Below are 23,825 nucleotides of genomic sequence, written 5' to 3' on the forward strand. Positions count from 1 at the left end.
CATACTCTATGCTGGGCTAGCACAGTTGAATGTTAGCCTGATTGTTGTCTATAAATCCTTAACAGCATGAAGACTATGTCTCCATACAGCTTGATAATTTTTTAAATAAAAAATTTAAATATATTAAAATATATAGGAACTAATATAATGACCCCCCACTTACCCATCATCAAGCCTCAACAATTATGACCATTTTACCAATGTATTCTAAAAGAAATCTCATGTATCAGGTGATCATATTATGCATCTCTAGCTGATATTTTTTCTATACATCATGGTTGTAGAGAAATCCACTCTCTTATTTACTGTTTATGGGCATGTAAATAGGTATATCTATCTGGAGAGCATTTTGGTAGCTTATTTTCAGAGTCTACAGATAAGGATTTGCCTTTGACCTAGCATTCTACTTCTAGGAATTTGTTCCACAAAATAATCAGATAATACTCAAAGGTATTTGTGCAGGAATTTACAGTAAAAATAAAATTTAAAAGGCCCTGCCGAAACCGGTTTGGCTGAGTGGTAGAGCGTCGGTCTGCGGACTGAAAGGTCCCAGGTTCGATTCCAGTCAAGGGCATGTACATTGGTTGCGGGCACATCCCTGGTAGGGGGTGTGCAAGAGGCAGCTGGTCGATGTTTCTCTCATCGATGTTTCTAGTTCTCTATCTCTCTCCTTTCCTCTCTGTAAAAAATCAATAAAAAAAATATATTAAAAAAAAAAAAGGCCCAGATGGCATGGCTCAGTGGTTGAGCGTCAAACTGTGAACCAGAAGGTCACATGTTCGATTCCCAGTCAGGGCACTTGCCCCAGTTGCAGACTCACTCCCAAGTGTGGGACTTGCAGAGGCAGCCAATCAATGATTCTCTCCCATCACTGATGGTTCTATCTCTCTCTCCCTGTTCCTTCTTCTCTGAAATCAATAGAAATCAATTTTTAAATATATAAATAAAAATTTAAAAGTCCCCAATTTGTCACCCTGCCCTGTATTCATGCATTTGGGCCATATTTGTGCAGAGCCATTTTTTCTGTGCACTTGGTCAGATGGTTTGCTTTGGCCAACAGGATGTGAACAAGTATGACACAAGAAGAAGCTTGCAAAAAAGTCCTTGCATATTTCTGGATATGAGGCATGCTCTATGAGGAATGCCAGGGCTAGCTTCCTGGAAGATAACTCACCTGGAACAGAGCAGAAGTGCCTTGTTGCCCCAGCTGTGGCCATCCTAAAGGAGCCAGGAGCCAGCCAGTCCTAACATGTGAGCAAGTCAAAATGAAGAGGGCTGCTCAGCCAACCCGCAGCTGGCTGCAAAGGCATAAGTGAGCCCAGGTGGCCTGAACCCCTGCAAACTTGTAAACTAAGCAAGTGTTTATTCTTGTAAGCCACTGAGATTTTGTTTGCTCATTATATGACATTATTGTGTCAATAGATAGGATATAATTTGCTGTTTAAACCTCCAATAGTTGAAGAATAGCACCGTGCAATACCACGATGCAGTACCATGTAGCCACGCAGAATGCTGCATAGGTATGTACCAATATTCACAATAAAATGATAAATTGCAGAAGGGGGAACAGGTTGCAAAACAACATATAGAATATGACATCATTTTCATAAAGCATAGATGACTACACTTGCTAATGAAAGTGTTGCTGACATGATAATCTCTGGGTGGAAGGACTTAAGGTGATTTTATGTTTTGAGTTGTATAGTTATCTGTGTTGTAAAGTTACCCTATAAGAACATGTGTCATGTAATTTTTTAAAGGGAAGAAAAACATCATTGCTGCAGGGTAGAACATGTTGTTTAATTGTCATCTGCCTTATGAGTAACAATCCTGAATGTTTTTTTTCAAGTATTTTGTGTGAATAAAGTCATTAGTAGTTATTCCTGCAACATCCGTGTGTAGGAAACTTGGGAACATCACCTCTTCCAGGATTCACTAGGGATTGCAGGTGCAGAACACTTATCTCCTCCCACCAGCAAACCCGAGAAGAGAGAAGAGCAGCTCTGTGGGTGGAGGTGGCTTCACACCAGCCCAAAAGTATAGAAGAACCCCATGTTCCCAGACCACCATTAGAGCCAATGAAGTCTTAGAGTCTCCTTCCCTGGAGACAAGGGTTCTGGAGACTGGGAGCAGAGCACAGCATCCCAATAAGTTCCCGCCTACAGCCTCATCATAACCCTGGGACAAACAAAAGAGAACTTTCTCTGAGTTCCTACTAACAGGGTGTCAAATTTCATACATTCAGAATAAGTAATTCAATGCCCCAGGGCAGGTCAAGGATACCTAACACCCTAATCCTTCCAAAGGCAAAAAAAGACCTCCTTCTCTCTCTCTCTCTCCTCTCTCTCTCTCTCTCTCTCTCTCTCTCTCTCTCTCTCTCTCTCTCTTCCTTTCTCTGACGTTGCAATTCTAACTTTTGTTTGCTTTTTGTGTTTTCAGACTCTGCTATAATGACTTTTACTAGTCTTTGCAATATTCTTCGCTGTGAAATGTACTTTGATATAAATATAGCCCAACTTTCAATTAGCATCAGCATGTATATTTTTTAAACCTTTTACTTTTAGCCTCTTTCTGCCTTCACATTTAAGGGGTGCATTTTCTGTAGGCAGCATATAGCTGGGTATTGCTTTTTTTTTTTTTTACTCCAATTTGACAAACACTGCCTTTTAAACTGGGGTGTTTATATGAATTACTTCTAATGTGATTCTAAACATTGAAAGTAATTCATATTTTTAATGTTAGGTTTAAGTCTATTACCTTACTTTTTTCTATTCCTCCCATCTGCTTTGGGTTCCATTCTCCTCTCTTTTTTTCTACCTGATTTTGTATTAATTGAGTACTTTTTATGATTCCATTCTATGACCATTGTTGGCTCGTTAGGTATAACCCTTTGCTTTGATATTTTTGTATTGCTTAATGGAAGTTAAACAGTCATTTGCTGAAGGAGACTCACAGCACCAAAAATGACCATGTTTACTAGTATAAACTTACAGGAAAAGGATACACATATAACAGCATAAAAGACACCGATCACAACCAAAGTCTGTCTCACAGCAATGGTTCTGGAAACATCTCGGATGGTCCCTGCCTCTCTAAGGGCCATGGCCAAATGCAGTTTACACCTTGGATCAGGAACCACTCTCATGTAGACAGAACACCTCAGAACCAAGGAGACCCTAAAATGCCTCACCTGGTCTCACAGGAATATTCTTGCTGCGTAAGAACAGAGTCCTCCAGGAGTCTCAATAAATAATTCTGACAAGTTGGTAAAAATTGCCCCCAGATTCCTCAGTCCCATGATATTAAGGCAACACTCTGAATGGGTATGTTTGATGCCTTTACTAAGGTTCAGTGCTATGCAGACCTGTTAGCAAAACTGCGCAGGTGAATTCCAAGGCTGCTGGCATGAACCCTTTATGCAAATCTACTGTCCAGTGATATTACACTGCTTTATGTATGGGAACCTGAAAACAGTATACTGCCGCCCTAACGGGTTTGGCTGAGTGGATAGAGGTTCAGCTGGCGGACTAAAGGGTCAAGGGCATGTACCTTGGTTGTGGGCACATCCCCAATAGGAGGTGTGCAGGAGGCAGATGATCGATTGTTTCTAACTCTCTATTCCTCTCCCTTCCTCTCTTTAAAAAATCAATAAAATTTATATTTTTAAAAAACCAGTATACTGTCATTTCTCTCCTTCAGACCTTTATAAGATTGTTATTATGCATTTTACTTATGCATGTAAAAAATACTACAATACATTGTTATTGTTTTAATTTAACTAATTATATTTTTAATGTTTTAAATAAGAAAATAGCTTATATATTGTACCCTTTCAGTTACTATTCTGGTCCCTTTGATTTCTATGTGGAGAGGTAGATTTCCACCTGGTAACATTTTCCTTTTGCCTTCTTGATTCTCCAGTCCTACTTTGATGCTTTCTTTTGTATTAAGTGAATGTTTTCTAGTGTAACATTTTCATTCCTTTAATGAGCCTTTCACTACATATTTTTATATCCTTAGTCCCTGCACTAGACTTACATTATACATCTTAGGTCACCAGAATCTACTTAGATATACATACTAACGATACCAGTGAGATATAGAAATGTTGACCCTATATAATAATTCCCTTTTCCCCTTATTATTTTTATACCTGTTAAAACTATACATTTACGAACTCAACAACACATTATCATAATTATTACTTTATATAATTTTATGTCTTTTAAAGGAGCTGAGGAAAGAAAGGAGAGTAAGTACAGTCATGCATCGCTTAGTGACCAGATATGTTATGAGAAATGCATCCTCAGGTGCTGTGCGAACATCGTAGAGTGCGCTGACACAGACCTAGATGGAGTAGCCTCCCACTGTCACTGTATGGGCTACATTTTTATAGGACTGGCTGTGCACAAGTGTGTTTACACCAGCATCACCACACACACACACACACACACACACACACACGCATAGTGTAGTGTGAGCTGGGACAGTGGGCTTTTCTTTTTGTACCTGACTTAAGTGCCTGACTTAAGCTTTGATGGCTGAGGTAGCCACTACAGAGACATCCACTCCCTCTGGCTGTCCTTTGCTTATCTTACCTAATAAAGACAAACATGTAAATTGACCATACCTCTGTTATGCCCACAGCCAATCAGAGTGACTATGCAAATTAACCCAACAAAGATGGTGGGTTAATTTGCATATGCAGGCACAGAGCAGCTGGGAGGGGCGGAACACCTGCTATGAGGGGAAGAGGGGTAGAAGAGGGAGCTACAGGAGCAGTGCTCTGGACAGAAGCCAGGACTTGCTGGCTCCCAGGCGGCGGGGAGTGAAGCCAGGAGAAGGAAAGCCTGTTCTTGCATGAATATCATGCAAGGGGTTTCTAGTAACCTTTTATAATAAACTGGCAATCGAGTAGTTAAAATGTTTTCCTCAGTTCTGTAAACTGCTCTAGCAAATTCACTGAACCTGGGGAGGGAGTGCAATCTAAAGCTGGTAGGTCAGAAGCACAGATAACAGCCTGAACTTGTGATTGGCATCTGAAGTCGGGGCAGTCTTGTGGGACTGACCCTGTAACCTGGGGGATCTCGATGCTGTCTCTGGGTAAACAATGTCAGAATAAGTTGTAGAACAGCCAGCTGGTGTTGTAAATTGCTTGGTGGTATGGGAAAAACCACACATACACTTGGTGGTCAGGAGAGTCCTGAGTGAAGAGTTGTACTACGATTGTGTGTGATGAAAAGAAAAAAAGGTTTTCTTTTACATCCATGTAGTGTATTTTTTCATTTCAGATATCATATTTTTAATCTCTCAACTTTCAACTTGTGTTTTTTGTAACTTCCTTGTCTCTTCTGAACTTTTTAGAGCGTTGAATATAATTTTAACTATTGTAATGTTCTTCCCTGTTCATTCTAACATCTGTGTTAGTCTGGGCCGGCTTTGATTAAATGCTAAGTCTCATTATGGGTCATGTGTTCCTGCCTTTTTGTGTCTTTGATTGGACGCTAGAAATTATGAGTTTTAACTTGCTGGGTGTTGGACATTTTTTTATATTCCTATAAGTTTTCTTTAGCTTTTTTTCTTGGGAGGAAATTCAGTTACTTGGAGACAGCTTGATCTTTTCAGGTCTTGCTTTATGTTTGTGAGGCATTTCCTGGAGCAGAGCTCAGTCTAGGGCTAACTATTCCCTACCATGAAGGGATGACCCACCTGAATACCCGACCCAGTGCTCCATGGATTATGAGTCTTTCCAATTTGGCTGGTGGGAGCAGGCATTGTTCCTGGCACTCACTGCTTCTTCTGATTTTCAGATGTGGTTCATTTCTTGGCCTCCCTGCATGCCTGGGTCAGTATTCCGCTGAATATGTAAGGGGCTTTGTCTCTTGCAGCTACCCTGTTTCCCCGGAAATAAGACAGTGTCTTATATTAATTTTTGCTCCCAAAGATGCGCTAGGTCTTATTTTCAGGGGATGTCTTATTTTTCCATGAAGAAGAATACGGTACACATTTATTGTTAAATGAAAATAAAGGAAATTTATTACCTGTATACGGTACGGTAGTACAGTAGTTGTCAACACAAACCAGACAAACTGAATCCTCCAGTATCAAGAATTTACTCATTTATTCAATGACAATCATGTCATCATCTTCTGGAACATCATCATAACAATCCAATTCCTGAATTTTCTGGTGAATTTCTTGTGACTCCACTTCTTTCAGAATCAGTGGACCAAATCTCTCATGTTTAGCCTAGGGGGGGCCTTATTTTCAGGGGGGGGGGATTCCTTATATTTCACTCAGAAGGAAACCTGTAAATAGGTCTTATTTTCGAAGGATGTCTTATTTTCGGAGAAACACGGTATCTGCTGTCTAGTGCTCTAGAACCCCAATCCTGTGCTTCAGAGGAAACTGTATTTTCCAGCCCCAGCGAGTGAATTTTGATTTGTCAGCATCAACTTCAGGAATTCCACCCCACTGGGTCAGGTGTTACCACGTGACATAGATCTGACCAATGAAATGGGGAAAGAAAGTCTGCAGGGAAAGATTTCTTCCTGATAAAGGGAGGAAACACAACTCTGAGAGAAAACAAACAGAAAACCTGGTCCCTGACTTTGTCATCAAGTCATGTGACGTAACCAATCTGAAATTGATCTGACTCTTATTACTTGAGATGATCAAGTTTTCTTACTATTTTAGTGACTTCTAATTGGATTTTGTTGTAGTTGGTGATATTTTTTATAGCCAGATGCAACAAATAAGCACACCCTAACTGACCAACTCAGCTATTGGACATTTGTTTTTCCTTTCCACTGATTCAACCCACTGCTAAATTTTACTCTTCTTGCTTCTGGTCCCTTTGTCTCATCAAGAATGGAGATTAACCTAAGAGATAACCTTGTACTTAGCCATACATGCAATGGGGAGAAATAAAAAGCAATTTTAAGATGAAAGAAAGCAATTGCACAGTACATACTTTGACTAGGACTAGTCATTACTCCTGGTTCTTCAGTTGAGAGGACTTGTTTAACACTCTTATGATGGTGGAAGGATGAAAATACAAAAAAAAAAAAAAAAAAATACAAGGCAAGCCCAGGAGAAATTATATAAACTCTTTCACATTCACAGCCCTGCTGGAATTCTCTGTTAATTCCCATGGGAGCCAAGACGGCCTCTGGAACAATATGACTGTTGGAAACCACTAGTGTCTGGCAGGAAGCCAACTAGAACAGGAGCAAAGGAGGTACTTCCCCATTCCTGAGAGTCTGGACCAATCCGGTGGGCCAGAGTGCCTGTGGCAATTCCCATTCCCTTCCTGATCCTCCTCCTCTTTGTCCTGCTCCCATCTCTTCCTCTCTGTGCCTCCTCCTTCTTCTCCTTCTCCTCTCTGCCCCATCTCCCAGCCCCACACAACAGTTCACATCCTGCTTGCCTAATGAACCCAGAAGGTACTAAGCCACCTACTTCTCAAGGCTCTTGCATTTTAATAGGGAGCTCTTACACACTCAAAACAATGCTTGTCTATAGTTAGAAATTCAGGGCTCTAGACTGGTAGTGGGGAACATGTCTGTTCTCCAGCACAGCATTTCCGGTTTCATGAAAAGTCAGCTTAGGTGGGGTGAGGCACCAAGGACCAGATCCCCAGGTCTCACTGCCAGCTGGTAGAGAGGTACAGGATCACAAGGACATTCCTCTCAAACCCTACTGCTTTCTGCCAGCTCACATAGGACATCCTCTTCTCAGACTCCTGCTGTCTGTCTGTCTTATCCCACTCACCTTCAGCCTCAAAGTAGATATTCCCTCTTCCAGGAAGCCTTCCCCAATCAAACCCCAAGTCTGGGTCCCTGCCCTCTGCTGTACCTCTATAAGGCTGAATGCCTTCCTCTCCGAACACTTGTTACGCTGATTTGCAATCCATGGCTGCTCAGTAAACCAATAGCCAGATAGCCCTGACGTTCAGCAGGTGCCCAGTTTATTGAATGAGTGAATATCCACATACCCTATCGCTCTGCAGAGACCTTGGCTGTGTAGTTTCCCATTGAACTCTTAGTTCCCAGTCCAGTGTTTAGTCAACCAATGATTATTTGTTAGTTGATCAAAAGAAAGGTAGATGCATCTATACTGTTGTTAGCGATGTCCAGACATTCTTAATACGAAAGCAAGAAGCTCTGACCAGGGGTCTTTCCCAGACTATCAGGGAAGGAGTGGAATGGGAGGGGCAGGAGGCAGGGGCAGAGCAGGGATAGCAGAACAACCCTGGAAAGTACAGCTGTCAGGGGTGTGGGGAGGAGTTCCTCTTTTAAACCACACTTTTAGTTTTCTAGGGATTCCTAACCTGGGCTCACGAGGGAAGCTTCAGAAGATCCTTAAATCCCCTGACAGTTTAATCCAACACCCATGCCAGTATGTGCATGTTTCTGGAAGAGGGCCCATGGCTTTTAGTGAGTCCACCTCAAAAGGCAGGGACACAAAAAGAGCTGTTGCCCTGGACCTGCACTGCCCAGTATGATAGTCACTAGCCACACGTGGCGATTTATGTTTAGATGTCAAAGCTCTGTTACACTGCCAGTGGCCACTACCTCCTGGACAGCCCAGGTATAGCTATTCCAGTGGCTGCAGAAAGCCCTGCAGGCTTCTTTACGTTGGCTGCTCTTCTTCAGATTCAGTGCACAGGCAAGATTTGTTTGGATCATGTAGGGAGTTTGCAAAATGAATTGACATCATTTAGAGATGAAAGCATAAGCACCTGAAATCCCGATTTCTTTTTGGAAATGGGACTCTGCCAGCTTTGGGTCTGCATTCCTCCTGGTGCTGGAGTGCACGGTCTGCTCCGTTTACGTGGGCCCTCGGTCCTTTGAAATTACCTGTTTGGCCCTCCTGCACACGTGAGTTCGCAACTCTCAGTCCCAGGGGTCCCTGCCCACCCTGGTTTCTTTTTAGTCTCTTGTGTTTGTGACCAGACTCCCAGTTTGGGCAAGTGGAGTTGAATCTGGTCTAAGAGCACATCTTGGGGGGGGGGGGGGGGGGGGGGTCGGGTCTGGGGCTGAAATTGGGGCTCCCAGCCGGGAGTTTGCGACGAGTCCGGGTGCGGCAGTGCCTCCCTCCTTCCAGTCCTCCGGAACTGGAAGGAGAAAAGGGGAATTTTATTCCGAACATCTGTTGCTTTGACAAAGAACTTCTTCCCGGTCTTCCTGGGAGCCCTCCAGTCTGAGCGCCGCACGCCTGGGCCCGCCCCCAGCGCTGCGATCGCGGGGAGGGGCCGTGGCGAAACCCGAGCCCGCGCCCACCACCCCGGCTGGCCTGGCGACGTGGCTCGGCGGCTGGGCCTCCCCCCCCGCAGCCCGGCGCGCCCCTCCGCTCCGGCGCGGGGCGGGAACTGACCGACCGAGGGGCGGCCCGTCCCCTCCCCCGCCGGTCCCAGCCCCCCTTCCCGAGTCGCTTCCCTCTTGTCGGCCTCTCGGTGCCTGCCCGCGGGCCGATCTCCGCTCCCGATGGCGCGCGGTGGCCGCGGCCCCTGCCTGGCGCTGGCCGCGGGGCTGCTGCTGGCGCTGGCGCTGGCCCCCGGGACGCTGCGGGCCAAGCCCACGGTGCGCAAGGAGCGCGTGGTGCGGCCCGACTCGGAGCTGGGCGAGCGGCCGCCCGAGGACAACCAGAGCTTCCAGTACGACCACGAGGCCTTCCTGGGCAAGGAGGACTCCAAGACCTTCGACCAGCTCACCTCGGAGGAGAGCAAGGAGAGGCTGGGGTGAGCCGGCCGCGGCCCGGGCTGCGTTCGGGGGGCGTTGCAGGTGCTCGCGGGGGGGGGGGGGGGTCCCCCGGGCGGGAGCCACGCGGAACCCGAGCCGCGAACCGAAAGAGAAATCGACGCGCGGGTGGGGCTGCGGGTGAAATGTGGCCGCTGGCTCCGGGACCCACCCGTGGAGATAGCCACCTCCTCCGCTCCAAACCCACGGGCCGCGGTGGCTTCCCCACGGGGAGGCGAGAACGTGGCAGCCGCCGCGGGAGCCAGGACGGCGAGGGCCCGCCCCTCCCCGTGGTTGCATCAGAAGGAAGGGGAGAGAGTGTACAAAAGAAGAGTTTGTACACTGGGGCCTTTTAGTGAAGGAGTTCTTCCCCACCCTCCCAGGTTCTCTACCACCCCTCTCCCCCACTCCCATCCCACTCGCGAAGAGGAGCGCTGGAGATACTGCTAAGCAGGTCTCAAGGAGGAGCACAGGAGAGGCTTGAGTCCTGGTCTGTGTCCCAGAACTGGGGCTGAGGTGTTCTTGCCTTCTGCCTCATCTCCCCCCACCTCCACCCCCACCCCCACCCCCCATACCTCTGATGTGGGCATATCAAAATCCTGTTGTTAAGAAGGGAGGGGCATTTGGGGATAGAGGATGATGGCTGGGGGATGGAAACTGGTCCCCCTGTTCCCAGCAGATGTCTGCAGAGGCACCCAGTCCTTTGGCAGCAGAGGGCAAAAAGCGGGAGGGTGGTGTGGTAGGTTGTACACTTCACTGTTGAAAGCAGTGGAGTCTGGAACCAGACCAGGGAAACAAAACTTTTGTGACATCTCAATGCACCCTCCACAGGTTCCCTTGGGGAGACACTGGGGCATTGTGCAAAGCTATCTAGAATCAATAGCCAGGCTGATGGAGGATGGGCTGGGGAGGGTCCCAGTAGCCCTGCCTACTGGGCACCAGGCCTCCTGGAACCTGGTGGGGGGGGGGGGGGAAGAGGGAGATCTTCACTGAGAAAGGACACAGCTATCCCTGTGCTGATGGAGGCCACTAAAGGCTAGTGGGATTGGTTGGGATATAAGGCTAAATTATACCTATTGTGTAGGTGCACCATCTGCCTACTCTAATAAAGAGATCTTTGAATTTCAAAGTCACCTTCAGACAATCACCTTTTATTTTGCAGAGAGGTACTTTCTCTTCTTGTTTTGGGACTTAACAATGGGGGCCATTGATGAGCTTAATCCATTGTATTGCTTTGAGGCACTTGAAAACTGGCTTATTCTGGAGTCCTGAGTGGCCCCCGTTTGCAATACTGCCAATGAGGGCGGGAGGGAGGGAGTTAGGGTTTGGCAAAGAGAACTTTGTAGTTTGTAGTCCTACAATTCCAGTTTATGCCTTCATCCTAAAGAGTACACCTGGTGGTGAGAGCAAGGGCTGATGGAGTTGGTCTGCCTTTGACCCTTGTATGAACACCTTAACTTCATTTGTTTATTCATGCAACAAACAATGAATGGCTGTTGTGTGCCAGCTACCATGTTAGGCACCTGGCAGGTGCAGAGAGAAAACCTGTGTGTGCTCTAGGCCTCAAACTTCTTAAAATCAAATGAGACACAAGCAGGTTCTGCTATAATTGCTGCGAAGGCACATAAAAGCTAAGGTGAGCACACCCAGAAGGAGCCCCTAAAGGGTAAGGTTGGAGAGAGAGACTTGGGGCTTTAGGGATGGATTAGTTTGTGGGATGACTCAGAGGTTGCCCGGCACCCCACCAGAGAAAGGCATTTTCTGAAGAGAGAATCACTTCTAAAAGTTTTGAAACAAGTTCTACTATGTGTCAGGCTGACTGTGTCCCAAACTTTATTTGGCATCTAGAGGATGAGAGCTATTAGGACAATAAAGGGAAGAAGTGGGAAGTGAGAGTGGAGGGGGAACCAAGAACAGAGCAGGAGGGACCTCCAAGATGGAGATTAGATGTTATCCTGTATGTGGTGGAAATGTCATCATCCTAATTCTTGTTAGGAAAATCAGACTGGCAATAGGGAGGAGAACATACTACCGTAGTAACTAAGGCATGATGGGGAGACCAGTGCAGAGCCATGGCCATAAGCGTTTGAACGAGGCACGCTGGTCCAGATGGCAGGAGAGGTGAACCAGAAGCATGTGGGAGGGAGCACTGGCAGTTCTCGCTCTTGACTCAGTGTTGGGGGGTGGAGAGAGAGGGAGCAGGGACTCACAGGTGACATCTGGGTCTCTGGCCTGGGCCACTGGATGATAATGGACATGCCACTCAATTGTAAAGTAAATCCAGGCCAGAACCGGGGAGGCAGAGGGTGGGAAACGATGGGTGCGAGCGGTATGGGGTGATTGAGCATGAAAAGCCGCCTCTCTGTACCTAGCTCCTGGTACAATAGCCCCCGCCAAGTCTGGGCTACCGAGGGAGGAGCATGGCTGAATCTGGGCAACTTTGTCACCACCTCCTGCCCTGATCCTGAAAATGTGCCAGCTCTATGGTCTCTGGAGACACGTAGGCAGGAGGGCTGCAAAGTGGGGACCTGTAGGCTGCCTGCTGTGACAAACAGAAGAAATGGAAATCAATTGTCAACTTTTAAAATGGGTGATTTTACATATAGACCTCAATTTCTGGGTTCCCTTTGACTCCCGCAGGCCATTATTCCCATATGGCAACCATTGTCTGGAGCAGCTGGGGCACCCTAGCTGGCAGTTGGTAGGGGATCTCCAGGTTGCCCTAAGCCCAGCCTGGGGCTTTGTTCATTTCTGTTACCTGCTAGGTATTGGTTGAGTTTTCCATTCACTGTTTATTGTCCTTAGTGGAAAGGCACATTTTCTTTCCTTTATTCCTCACCATTCCTGGTGAAGTAGGTATTCCAATTTGCAGGTGGAAAAACCGAGACTCAGAGAATCAAGACATTTGCCTATCACACAGGGCTAGGTAAGATCCAGGGATTGGCTTTGTCTACATCATAGCTGCCTTTCGCAGTATCTCCTGAGATTTTTTTAAAAGAGAGATTAAGATCATATTTATTTTTCCAAAAAATGTTCATTAAATTCTAGGTGTCAGGCTGACTATATCCCGGATGTTATTTGGCATCAATTAGATGCTATCTTTTCCACACACACACACACACACACACACACAAGGTTATTCACAATCTGATATTAGGTCTCTGCTGGTCTGAGATTCTGTTCCTCAGCCAGCTGATGGACTGATGGACATGTCACCTCTGTATCCCCAGGGTTGGAGCAGTGCCTGGCACATAGTAGGTAGGTTTAACACTGCAGTGTTGAAAGAATTCTGCTGTGTCTGGCTGTGGTCTCCTTCAAGGAAGCCTGAAGATACCTGAGGCTTTGTCTTTCAATGTGGAGAAGTTACTATTGCAAATGAAAGGACCCATTAAAGCTGTTAGTAATGCTTACACCTTCTTGAGAAAGGAGCTCTAGCTCCCCAGGTACCAGTTGGGAGATGGAGACTTAAGTACTAATTAATTCATTTCCCATATCTAATTAATCAAAAGAGAAACTGCCAATCAAAACTACTGTTCACAGTAAGAAAATTTTACCAGAGTTGATAGAATTCCAACCTAAAGCAAAGAAACAAATCCCTAATCAACCTGTATGACCTCCTCCCAATAAGAGGACTATCAGGGTAACATTTTTTTAAACATTAGGAATAACTTGTGGGTATCTTTGAAGTTTCCTATAGGAATGGGGTCCCTAGCTTGGACCCTTTGGCTTAGAGATGGACGCTGGTGAATTCTAACCTGAACTTTGCTTTGAACTAGTGTTTGGCGTACCTCAGTGGAGTCCAATGGAAATTGTTAGAACCTGGACCAGCTGTGGAACAGGAGATTCCAGTGGGCATAAGGGTCTTGAAGAACAGGAGGTTCAGGATCCTAAAGCTGCTTTGCTGCTCAAGTTTCTTGAATAGGTTTCATTGATGTCAAGGCTCTTTCATCCCCAACATTTTATGCTTGTCCAACAAAATCTGGTCTCTTGGCTTACACTGGTGGTCTTGATCCGGCATCTAGAAGTGTTCTGAAATCTGGAGAAGGGGCTGTGCGTAAATTAATAAAGAGTCCAGAGAGGAAACATAATTTTGAAAGGCATATACGGAGTCAGAGAAGCTTGGCTGAAGAAACCAAGTTCTCCTTATCTCAGGACCCCTTGCTTTTTATTAACACAAATTGTCCTAAGGGGAGGTGGAGATATATACATCAAAGGGTAGGGTTAGGTACAGAACCCATTGTCAGATTGGGGAAGCCTACAACTGTTCAGGTGTTTGGCCAGTAGGAGGTAATATCATGTAGATTAAGATTTCCTGAGCTGTCTGGCAGCAAGCAATCATTTTATGCATCCCTTTCAGGTTTGGGGAAATGCCTTTCAGTCATCCCAGATGATTCAGCCCTTTGCTGACATGCTGGAATTGGCTTCCAAACTTGGCTTCAAGTGTCAAGTGTTTGGGTACAAAGTGGTGAGTTTAAAAAAAGCAAAAAAACAACAACAAAAACCACAAGAACTCAATTATCTGTTGGTTTACATAGAATTTTCCGGTTTTTTTAGATTGGACCTAGAGTCACTTCTTAACCTATTGTACCAAATAACAGCTGTGTGATCTTGGAAAATAATTCACGTTCTCTCAGCCTCAGTTTTTATCAGTCTAAGGACTACATCAGGGAAGACTGCTAGGTTTCACCTTACAAATCAGCACTAATCAATCGGTTATGCCAATCTGCAGAGCACTGTATTGAGAAGGATTCTGAGGCCACATCTAGGTTTATTAGGACAAAGGGCATGACCCACTAGTAGTGTCTGCCAGTGGCACTGGGTGGGGGGAAGGCATGTCATGCTTGGAAGAAATGAACTTGAAGATCCTTTCCGGCACCATCTGATCATTGAGCTTGTGTCTATGCATTTTAGATTCTGTGCAGAGGTGTTTGATCTTTCTCTGGGTCAGGATCATGCAAGTCTTGATAATAGCCTTGTTTTTTAACGTCAGGAAGATTGTCGATCGAATTGACAGTGATGGGGACGGCTTTGTCACCACTGAGGAGCTGAAAACCTGGATCAAACGGGTGCAGAAAAGATACATCTATGATAATGTTGCTAAAGTGTGGAAGGATTATGATCGGGACAAAGACAATAAAATTTCCTGGGAAGAATATAAACAAGCCACCTATGGTTACTACCTAGGTAAGAGGTGCTGCAGGAGAGATTACACAGCTGGGGCCCACATAACAAGCTTCTCGCAGAGACTCTCTACTCCCTCATCACATCCACCCCCTTTGGGGCATGTCACCACCTCCTAAGTAGAACCTGCTTACTAAGAATGCACTTGGTTGCTTACTCTGAATGAGACCCTAGGTGGTGAGTAGTGGCAGGCGTCCAGGGTCTAATAAAAAGTGACTTAGCCTGCCACCCTCCCTTAGGTACGATCTCGAGGGTACACTCAGAACAAAGCGGAGAGGAAGCGAGTCTGCCGTACAGTTCACAGTGCTGCCGATTTCAGATAGCAAGGGGGCTGGAGCTATCAAGGAAGACTTCTGCTAGAGGGTGGCTTGGGAGCTGGGCCTTGAAGAATGGATTTGTATTTGGAGAGAGAGTGGGGGAGGTGGGTCAGCTGAAAGGGTAAAGGAACAGCGATGCATTTAGCAGTGGGCAGGGTTTGGATATGAGACACACCCGTTTGGGGAATGGTGGAATGGTGTGTGCAAAGCACAGAGTGCAGACCCGCTAGGTGTGTGGTAGACAGTGAGGGGCAGGTCTGCACATTCACAGACAGATTTAGGGAGCCAGGCAGAAGCATTTAGAGAAAATGTGGTACTAGGGAGCCTCTGCTTGTTCTGGAGCAAAGGATGATATGATAAAAGCAGGGTTCAGCAAAGAGAAGTGTGGCTTTAGTATGGCTGAAAGCCTGTGCTCTTACCCATTACTAGAATGCCCTTAATATGCCCAGTAGAGCTGTATTAGGGGGTGGTTAGACAGGGCAGTTACTGGAGGCATTCTGAAATAAACGGTGTCAGAGAACTCGAAAGGTTAGGATCTGTAGTCCATGTGTAATTCTTTGGGCATGAAGGACCAGCGATGGGTCAAGAAGTGCCTCCCCTAGCAGCCCAGTTGAAACGTTTGTGTGCACATCCTGCAGGGAACCCCGCAGAGTTTCAGGATTCTTCAGATCATCACACCTTTAAGAAGATGCTGCCACGTGATGAGAGAAGGTTCAAAGCTGCAGACCTCAATGGTGACCTGACAGCCACTCGGGAGGAGTTCACCGCCTTTCTGCACCCGGAGGAGTTTGAGCATATGAAAGAAATTGTGCTTTTGGTAAGAGAAAAGAAGTGCCTGGGCTGGGAAAAGACCAGAGCAAATGCTACACCAAGATCTTGTCTTTTGTCTTGTCTTCCAAAGAGAGAATGTTCTTCCTCTTGCGGGCACTTGGAGAAGGACCCTGAAGTAGAGTGCATTAGAATACCTGTCCACCCAGTAAATGAGTCAGGGCAGGCGAGGTGTGCCATTGATCAATCATAGCCATTGATCACAATCAAAGCTTATTTCTTGCTTATACCACTTCAGGGCAGATGGTCCCAGGCAGCTAGCTTTTCTGGGCAGTTCTCTTAAGAGCTCGCAGGCAGCCAGCCTGCTTCCATCTAATACATCACCATCCTGTGGCCTCAAGGTCCTCCTGGTAGCTGCCAGCCTGTAGACAAGAGGAAATGAGGAGAAGGTAGTCTACCTAACTGCCCTGACCAGGAAATGACACATCCATTCCTTTTACATTGTTCCGCCTCCTCCTAGATGTGAGGCTGGGAAATAGTTTGCATATGTGCTCAAAAGAGCAGATGAATTTGATAAGGAAACTAGCTAGTCTCTGTCCATTTTTCAGTTTTGAGGGAACTAAAAAAAGACTCTGAAATGGAATCCATAGGATTGTTAAACCGTACAGAAATGTTAAGTGAAAGCCAGGGTTGGAAAGGACGTGCCCCTGAGCTCAGGTCTTCAAAGAGGGAATAGATCAGATCCTGTAGGCTTTGAGGGTCAGCTGGGCTTGCCAGGCCTCTGAGTGTGGTGGCTTTCCATAGTGTTTTGTGGAGTCCCAAAGGTCTTCATTTCCACAACAATGATATAATGCTGTCACCTGCTTCCTGGTCAGATAACCCGAGCCAGTTCCGGCTGCCTCGGTGCTGGGAAACAAGTGGCTGAAGCTTTTGTTTATAACCAGCTTGGGGCTATTTTAGTTATGCAGTTGGTGGTTGGGCCCACTCTTGCCTCCTGCTTCATCCTCATGACTTAAGGACTGAGCAGTGGCTCTAAAAATCATTTCTTTTTCATGCGCAACATCCACTTAGTGGTAGCTGATGTGCCAAAGGACGATGAAGATGAATTAGCCACAAGCGGATTATGTGCCTTTGAGCTGCTGAGACAGTGGACATTAAGCTCATTTAAATACTTCCCATGGCAAAATGCCTAATTAGAAAGTCAAATATGCTAAATACAGACCATAATACACCCAAAAGTCAGATAGACTTTTATTTCTTAATTGCCCGTTGTTTCATATTTTTCTGACATCACCCCGGTGTTCATTGTCCTGTTAGCCCTGGAATCTATCTCTGACCATCTGGTCCAGTGGCTCTCAAGCTGGGTCCTCCCAGATGCCCCCGGGGATGATTTGGCTGGATGGCGGAAGTGGTTGGGCTGGCAAATAACCAAGGCATCTCTGGACTCCCAAGTACGTTTTCATTTGAAGAGAGTTCTATGAAAACTGTGGGAGTGGGAAAGAAGGACAGAAACCACTGCCTATTTTTACAGATTAGAAATTAGTGCGTGGGAGGTAAGGAGACAAGCCCAAAGTCACCAAGCGTTCAACCATAAAAGCCAGACGAAGGAGGACAGTAATCAAAACTCTAAGACTTACCGAGAGCGCAAAGCCATCTTGCATTCTGTTTTCTGTTTGCTTCCTAGGAAACTCTGGAGGACATCGACAAGAACGGGGATGGGTTCGTGGACCAGGATGAGTATATCGGTGAGTGCAGCCTGGGTCCCGCTCCGCTGTTCCAGCTGGGCAATGTCCCTCCACCCGCGTGTCTGGCTACTTTCTCCACAAGTCTCTGTTAGCAACCGCTACAAGTCTGTAGGCGTCACCCTTGTGAAGGCCTTGTTACACCATCCCTAGTGGTGGAATACCAGGGAGGAATTAATAGACCTCGTGCAGTGGAGAAGAGACCAGAGGCTGGCCCCTACCTGTAGGATGGCCAGCAGGGAGCCCCACAGCTCTCAGAGGTTCTGTTCATCACATTGGGTCGTTTTACCTTTGCAAAATGCAATTGGAGATGCCATAGATTTACAGTGAGTGTAGAGCAGACAGTCTCAGCGGAAAGACTGCCATCGGACTGGGTCAGCAGGGCCTAGAACTCTAAGTAGACACAGTTATGATCCAACAGAGCTACTTATGTGCCCAGGCTGTCTGCAGAAGAGCATTCCTTCTTACAGGGAAATCCTTTAGCAAAGTGCATAATTGCTGTCTTGTTTTAGATCCTTTCATTGGGAGGGCCATACCTAGCATTTTGTTCAGAAGGGCTCCATCTGAGCCATGTCAAGAAGGGCATTTTCAGGTAACTGAGCACTGCCTAAATGAGACTCAAGTTAACATAGCTGGGTCAGAACCCACCGTTGCTGGTTAGAGCCCTTCCTGGCAGCCCCATAGCCCTCCAAGCGTAAAGGGATGGGGCAGGCAACATGGAAGTTTCTATTTGATCCTCATCAGCTACTACTTTAATGCTTCGGCAACATGGCTGCCTTCTCATGATACCTCCTCTTTTCCCAAATCTCAATAAGGTAAAGCTGGTAAATCATTCCAGGGATGGGATCAATGTAATTCTTAAACACTTCTATTGATTAGAAGCAGTTAATTACCTTTAGTGCCCAAGTTACCATCATTCTTTGGCCTGTGGTTGTGTGACTTGGCCACCCCTTACCCAAGAACAAGTGCCTTCAGTAATGAAGGGCAGAATTGCCTCTTAGGAATTGATCCCAAGAACGTAACGCTGTTCTCTGTCAGTCTGTGGTGTAACAGACAGGTAGCTCTCGCCACAGTCCTTAAAGTGATTATGGTGGCACTAATTTTGTAGAATAAGACATGCTGAGAGCCCCTCATCAGTGCAAGAGCAGAGCCTTGTGTCTGCAGCTCTGCACCTTCCCTCAGACGTGCACCAAGCAAGCCTTCCTCTTGCTTGGTGCACGTCTGAGGGAAGGTGCAGAGCTGCAGACGCCTTGACAGTGGGGATGGAGTTAGACTGACAAAAGGCTGCCTGATTAAAACCATGCAGCACTTGTGAGTAAGGATGTGTGCTATTCCCAGCTTTCCTGAACTCCGCATTGAAACAGTACAATGACAGAGGCAAAGCTCCTTTAGTGGCTCTGCCTAAAACCAACATTCCATTCTGTACACTGAGCAGAGAGGCAGATGGGGCACTGTGCCTGAAAATCAAATTCTGAGCAATTTACAGTCAGAAAGGCCTGTTGCATGGACTTGTCCAGCAAGTGATTTCTCTTCAGGAGGAAATGAGTGCAAACCCAGTAGTGATGTGTAATGGGAAGAACACAATGGAATTAAAAGTCCTGGCTTCTTCACTTACTAGTTCTGTGACCTCAGGGGAGTCATGCAATCACTGTAAGCCTCAGTTTCCTTGTCTGTAAAATGGGAATACACAGCACCCATGCTTCCAGGACTGGATGGAGCTCAAGGTAGCTAATGTATGTGATAGCTATTTCTCAAAAACACTATGCAGATGTCAGGTATGATTCTACCTTATAGCAGAACCAAGGGTCTTACCTCTCTTTTACCTTCGCCGCCTGCTCCCTGTACCACTTGACATTTCCAAGTTGTGTTTCCATTAAAGAGAAACTGCCTACAGGGTATCTCTTTTTTCTAAGATAATCTAGTGATTTAGCAAACAGTGCATAGACTTTGCCTTTTTCTTTTGCCATTTTGTAAAACAGGCATCATGATCTATCTTACAGAATTGTTATAAAAATGAAATAAAACGATATACATGAAAACCCTTTGGAAACTATGTAAACGACAATAGGAATGAACATGGTGGATAAGCCTGTTTCTATGCAACCTCAAGCTCATACGAGCTGTGGCCTCAGTGTTTCCATCTATAAAATGGAAGTTATAACAAGACCTACTTCATAGGATTGTTGTATATGTAAAGTACATTATTAAGTATCTGGACCATAGAAGGTGCTTGAATGGTGGTCATGAGTTTTCACCTGGATAGTGCTAGTTTGGGTCTTAGAGGGCTTTCATAATAACCATGTGATTTGTAATTTATTATCTCTATTTTACAGACAAGGCAATTTAAGATTCAGCCATTGAATTGGGTAACTTAATCCTAGTTATCTTCTGGCCCCAAAGCTCAGCTCTTTCTTTTTGTTCCACCAAGCGACTTTCATAATGGATAAATCATTGAAATATTCTCAAAAAAATGCCCACCAGATGCTTGGGTTAGGTCTCTGGATTGGTCATTGTTCTTTCAAAACCACAGGAGGTCAGGTTTTCGTTGATGTACCTTCACACCTGTCTTCCTAACCAAGAGCAATCTTCCTTTCCAGCGGATATGTTTTCCCACGAGGAGAACGGCCCTGAACCAGACTGGGTGTTGTCAGAACGGGAGCAGTTTACTGAATTCAGGGATCTGAACAAGGATGGGAAGTTAGACAAAGATGAGATTCGCCACTGGATCCTCCCCCACGACTATGACCACGCCCAGGCTGAGGCCAGACACCTGGTGTATGAGTCGGACAAAAACAGGGTATTTCACCTTCTTCTGGGATCAGTCTCTGAAGGGAGACAGTTTACATAAGATTGGTTCTGTTTGCTTCTGTGTGATAGCTTTGGCCCGTGCCGCTGTGCCTTATTGACATTTCTCATTCTTGCCCTACGTCAGAGACCTGTAAACTTGACCCAATACCATGATAATCCACAGTGAGTTCATTAGGTCACGACATTCCTGGAGAGTCTGCTATGGGCCACAGACTGACATTCACTCCTATTTCCTGGAATTGCAGAACTTTGTTTGCTGTGGGCAGGGCGTGGGTTTAAGAGGCACTCCCTGGATTGCCTTAAGACAACTTTATTCATCCATGTATTCAATCAGATAATTATCCATTTATTCAGCCAGATAATTATCCAACATCCATGATGTGTCTGGCACAAGAAAGTCCAGTCCATTAAAACATAAGGCATCCTCAGGCAACCTCACACTGCTATCTCTGTGCCCAGCACTTCAGTATCTATTGATACATGTCCACATAAATAAGTAAGCAAGATTTAGAAAGACCCGCCTTTTTCCACTTTGATCACTGCTCCAAGCTTTTAGGAGACAATTGTGTGTTGCAGTCAGGCCATGAAAGGCAAGTGGACTTCTTCAGGGCCCTTTTTGGGAATGCCAACACTGCTGTAGGCACGGTTAGTCGAGCTTCTGAATTCCTCGGGGCCTTACCTGATATATTTTTGCACAGCATTTACAGCCGGAGGCTGTTCCAGTTTGGGGTTCCACAGTGCGGCAATGGTAGATGAAAGGGGTACCTAGCAGCTTCTTAATTATTAAGTGTAGGGTTTCAAGCGTTGCAAATCAGTGAACTAACATGGAGCTTCATGCTACTCAGTTACTAGAACTTTGATCACACAGCTCTTTCCTCTCTCCTGCAGGATGAAAAGCTGACAAAAGAGGAGATATTGGAGAACTGGAACATGTTTGTTGGAAGCCAAGCTACCAATTATGGAGAAGACCTCACAAAAAATCATGATGAACTTTGATACACACTCACCATAACATGACAGACGGTCATGGGCTTTCTTTTATTGTCCTGGATGTTGTCTAATTTATAGCAGTTGTGTCCCTGAAACAGTTTATAACCTCAGATTGGGGTTAAAATTGGTTTTCACTCCATATTTACTGGGAAATAGTCATTTCTATTTCTTCAGTAAGCTGTCTCTACAAACACATTAAAATCTTTGTAAACCACAATATTTTCTTGGAGGGTGGAGGGTGGGATACATTACAAAAACATGACTTTTTAGCTTTTTCTATTAAATTTAAAGGGGAATAAGATTAGAAAAAGCCCTGTTACTGAGAAATTGGGTGGATTGGGGGAGTAGTTTATGGGGTGACTGCTATGTATTTTAACCGAAATGTTTATATTTGCCACATTGAAAAATTGGTGAGGGAAAATTCTGATAAAGTTATAGTGGTTCATCCTATGTGGGCTTATTTCAGAACAAGTCTAATACTTCAGATTCTTCCTTTTTGACTTTGTACTCTGAGCTGTTACTGTAAGTGGAATATAAAACTTCTGTGCATTTTTCTGTATGAACCTGATAATGTGCACAACAAATCCACATCTTTGTTTTTTATTTTTTACCATAAGAATCAATGAAGAAAGATAATGTGAAAAAGGAAGGAATTTTAGAGGTAGGGGAAAGATGAATGTCAGGCATTTGGTGACTTGCAGGAAAATGGTAAACACGTTATTATACTTGAGAAGATTATCTTGACATATAAACGAGGTAGGTCCGATCTTTGAAAAAGTGAATAGGAATATGATCCATTTCCTTGCTGATCATTAATAGGAATGAAGGAGGGGATCCCAGGGAAGCTTGCCTGATGGGGGGCTCGAACCCAGTCCCAGTGATTCCAAGACCCTCGAACCTGCCCGGGATCCACTTACACCGTGGAATTAGGACGAGTTGATGTTCCAAGTCATTGGCTGAACTGGAGAAAACAACGTTTACAGGTTGAAATGCTACCTTATAAGTAGGAAGTGAGTGAAATAAAAGATCCCCCTGAGGATTTTGTACTGTGTCCTGTGGTGTACTGTGCCATTCTTCATAGAGAATTAAATAGGATGGGGTAACATGAGTAAAATTATAAAGGGTTTAGGTCCAAGTACTAAAATGTTCAGAATATCCTTGTATTTACTGACTTAATAAATGGGTACTTCCTTCTTCCTCTATGCTCGTTAGGGAATCCATAGGCCATTTTAACAGTAATATCTATCTGAGATAGGTCTCAACTGGAATATCCAGACTTCTCACCCAGCCCTCTGTGTTGGTCCCTTGCTGTCTCAGAACCATCTTACTACTTTCCTATTGCTGGCCCATGGACTTTCTGACCCTTGAACACACCAAGTTCACTCCTACGTTAGACCCTTCCCACTTGTTGACCCCTCAGCTTCAAAACACCATCTATCTCATTCTCTGGTAACTCGGTACTTCCTCAATAGAGTCTTCCAGACTCCACCATTTATAATATAGTCATGTGCCACTGAATGACAGGGATATGTTCTGAGAAATGTGTCCTTAGGCTCTTTGGTTGTGTCACCATCAGAGTGCATTTATACAAACCTAGATGGTCTACACTCCTATGCTAACTGGTACACCATCGTCCTGTATGGGGTCCATCACTGACCGTTGTTATGCAGTGCATGACTAGTACCCATTCAAATCCCTATCATTTCTGGTTTTTGTTGTTTTTTTTTTGATACAGATTTCCGTTGATATTTGTTTCCTAGAACTGCTGTACAAATCACACGAAGTGAATGGCTAATAGACAACAAAAGAAGCTTGCTCTCAGTTCTAGAAGCCAGAGTGAAGTTGAGACTAGGGGAGAATACCTCCTTGCTTTCTTCCTTTCTCTTCTCATCCTAAGATCCTTAACTTAGTCACAGCTGTGAAGACCATGCACCACTTAACCACAGGGACATGTGTTCATATTAATAAGTAAGTTCATGTTCACACGTTCCAGGTTAGGAGGTAGACATGTCTTGGGGACCACCATTCAGCCAACTATATACCATTTGACAATATATTGTTTGTATATTGTTCATCTTCCCCAAACTAGAATTATGAGCTTTGACAGACCAAGAGAGTCTACTCCATCTTATTCTAGGAATTTAGAACATGAGAACCCAGCCTACAATAAGTATTTCAATTATGTGCTGAAGAATGAGAGGTTGTTAGCTTTAATCAGAGACTATACATCAGGGGAAGAAATTTTTCTGGGGGAAAAAAAAAACACAAAAAAACAGTGT

General features: G+C 45.2%; 1 protein-coding gene across 1 annotated transcript; it reads left to right on the forward strand.

Moving 5' to 3' along the window:
* Window positions 1-9,236: 9,236 nt before the first annotated feature.
* Window positions 9,237-22,597, forward strand: RCN1 (reticulocalbin 1). Its single transcript, XM_084896068.1, has 6 exons — window positions 9,237-9,742; window positions 14,731-14,924; window positions 15,877-16,055; window positions 17,691-17,751; window positions 20,346-20,545; window positions 21,445-22,597. Exons 1-6 carry the CDS (start codon window positions 9,489-9,491, stop codon window positions 21,550-21,552), a joined length of 996 nt encoding a protein of 331 aa, XP_084752194.1. The 5' UTR covers window positions 9,237-9,488; the 3' UTR covers window positions 21,553-22,597.
* Window positions 22,598-23,825: the final 1,228 nt, after the last annotated feature.

This window comes from Pipistrellus hanaki (genome assembly GCF_964339955.1).
Source record: "Pipistrellus hanaki genome assembly, chromosome: 9".
In the NCBI taxonomy this organism is placed as follows: domain Eukaryota; kingdom Metazoa; phylum Chordata; class Mammalia; order Chiroptera; family Vespertilionidae; genus Pipistrellus; species Pipistrellus hanaki.

Bases quoted from the DNA above. Each gene is read 5' to 3' on its own strand.
- RCN1 (XM_084896068.1), top strand. From the start codon at position 9,489: ATGGCGCGCGGTGGCCGCGGCCCCTGCCTGGCGCTGGCCGCGGGGCTG. The intron at 9,743-14,730 runs GTGAGCCGGCCG...TTTTAACGTCAG, and splicing joins GAGAGCAAGGAGAGGCTGGG to GAAGATTGTCGATCGAATTG. The intron at 16,056-17,690 runs GTAAGAGAAAAG...TTTGCTTCCTAG, and splicing joins TGAAAGAAATTGTGCTTTTG to GAAACTCTGGAGGACATCGA.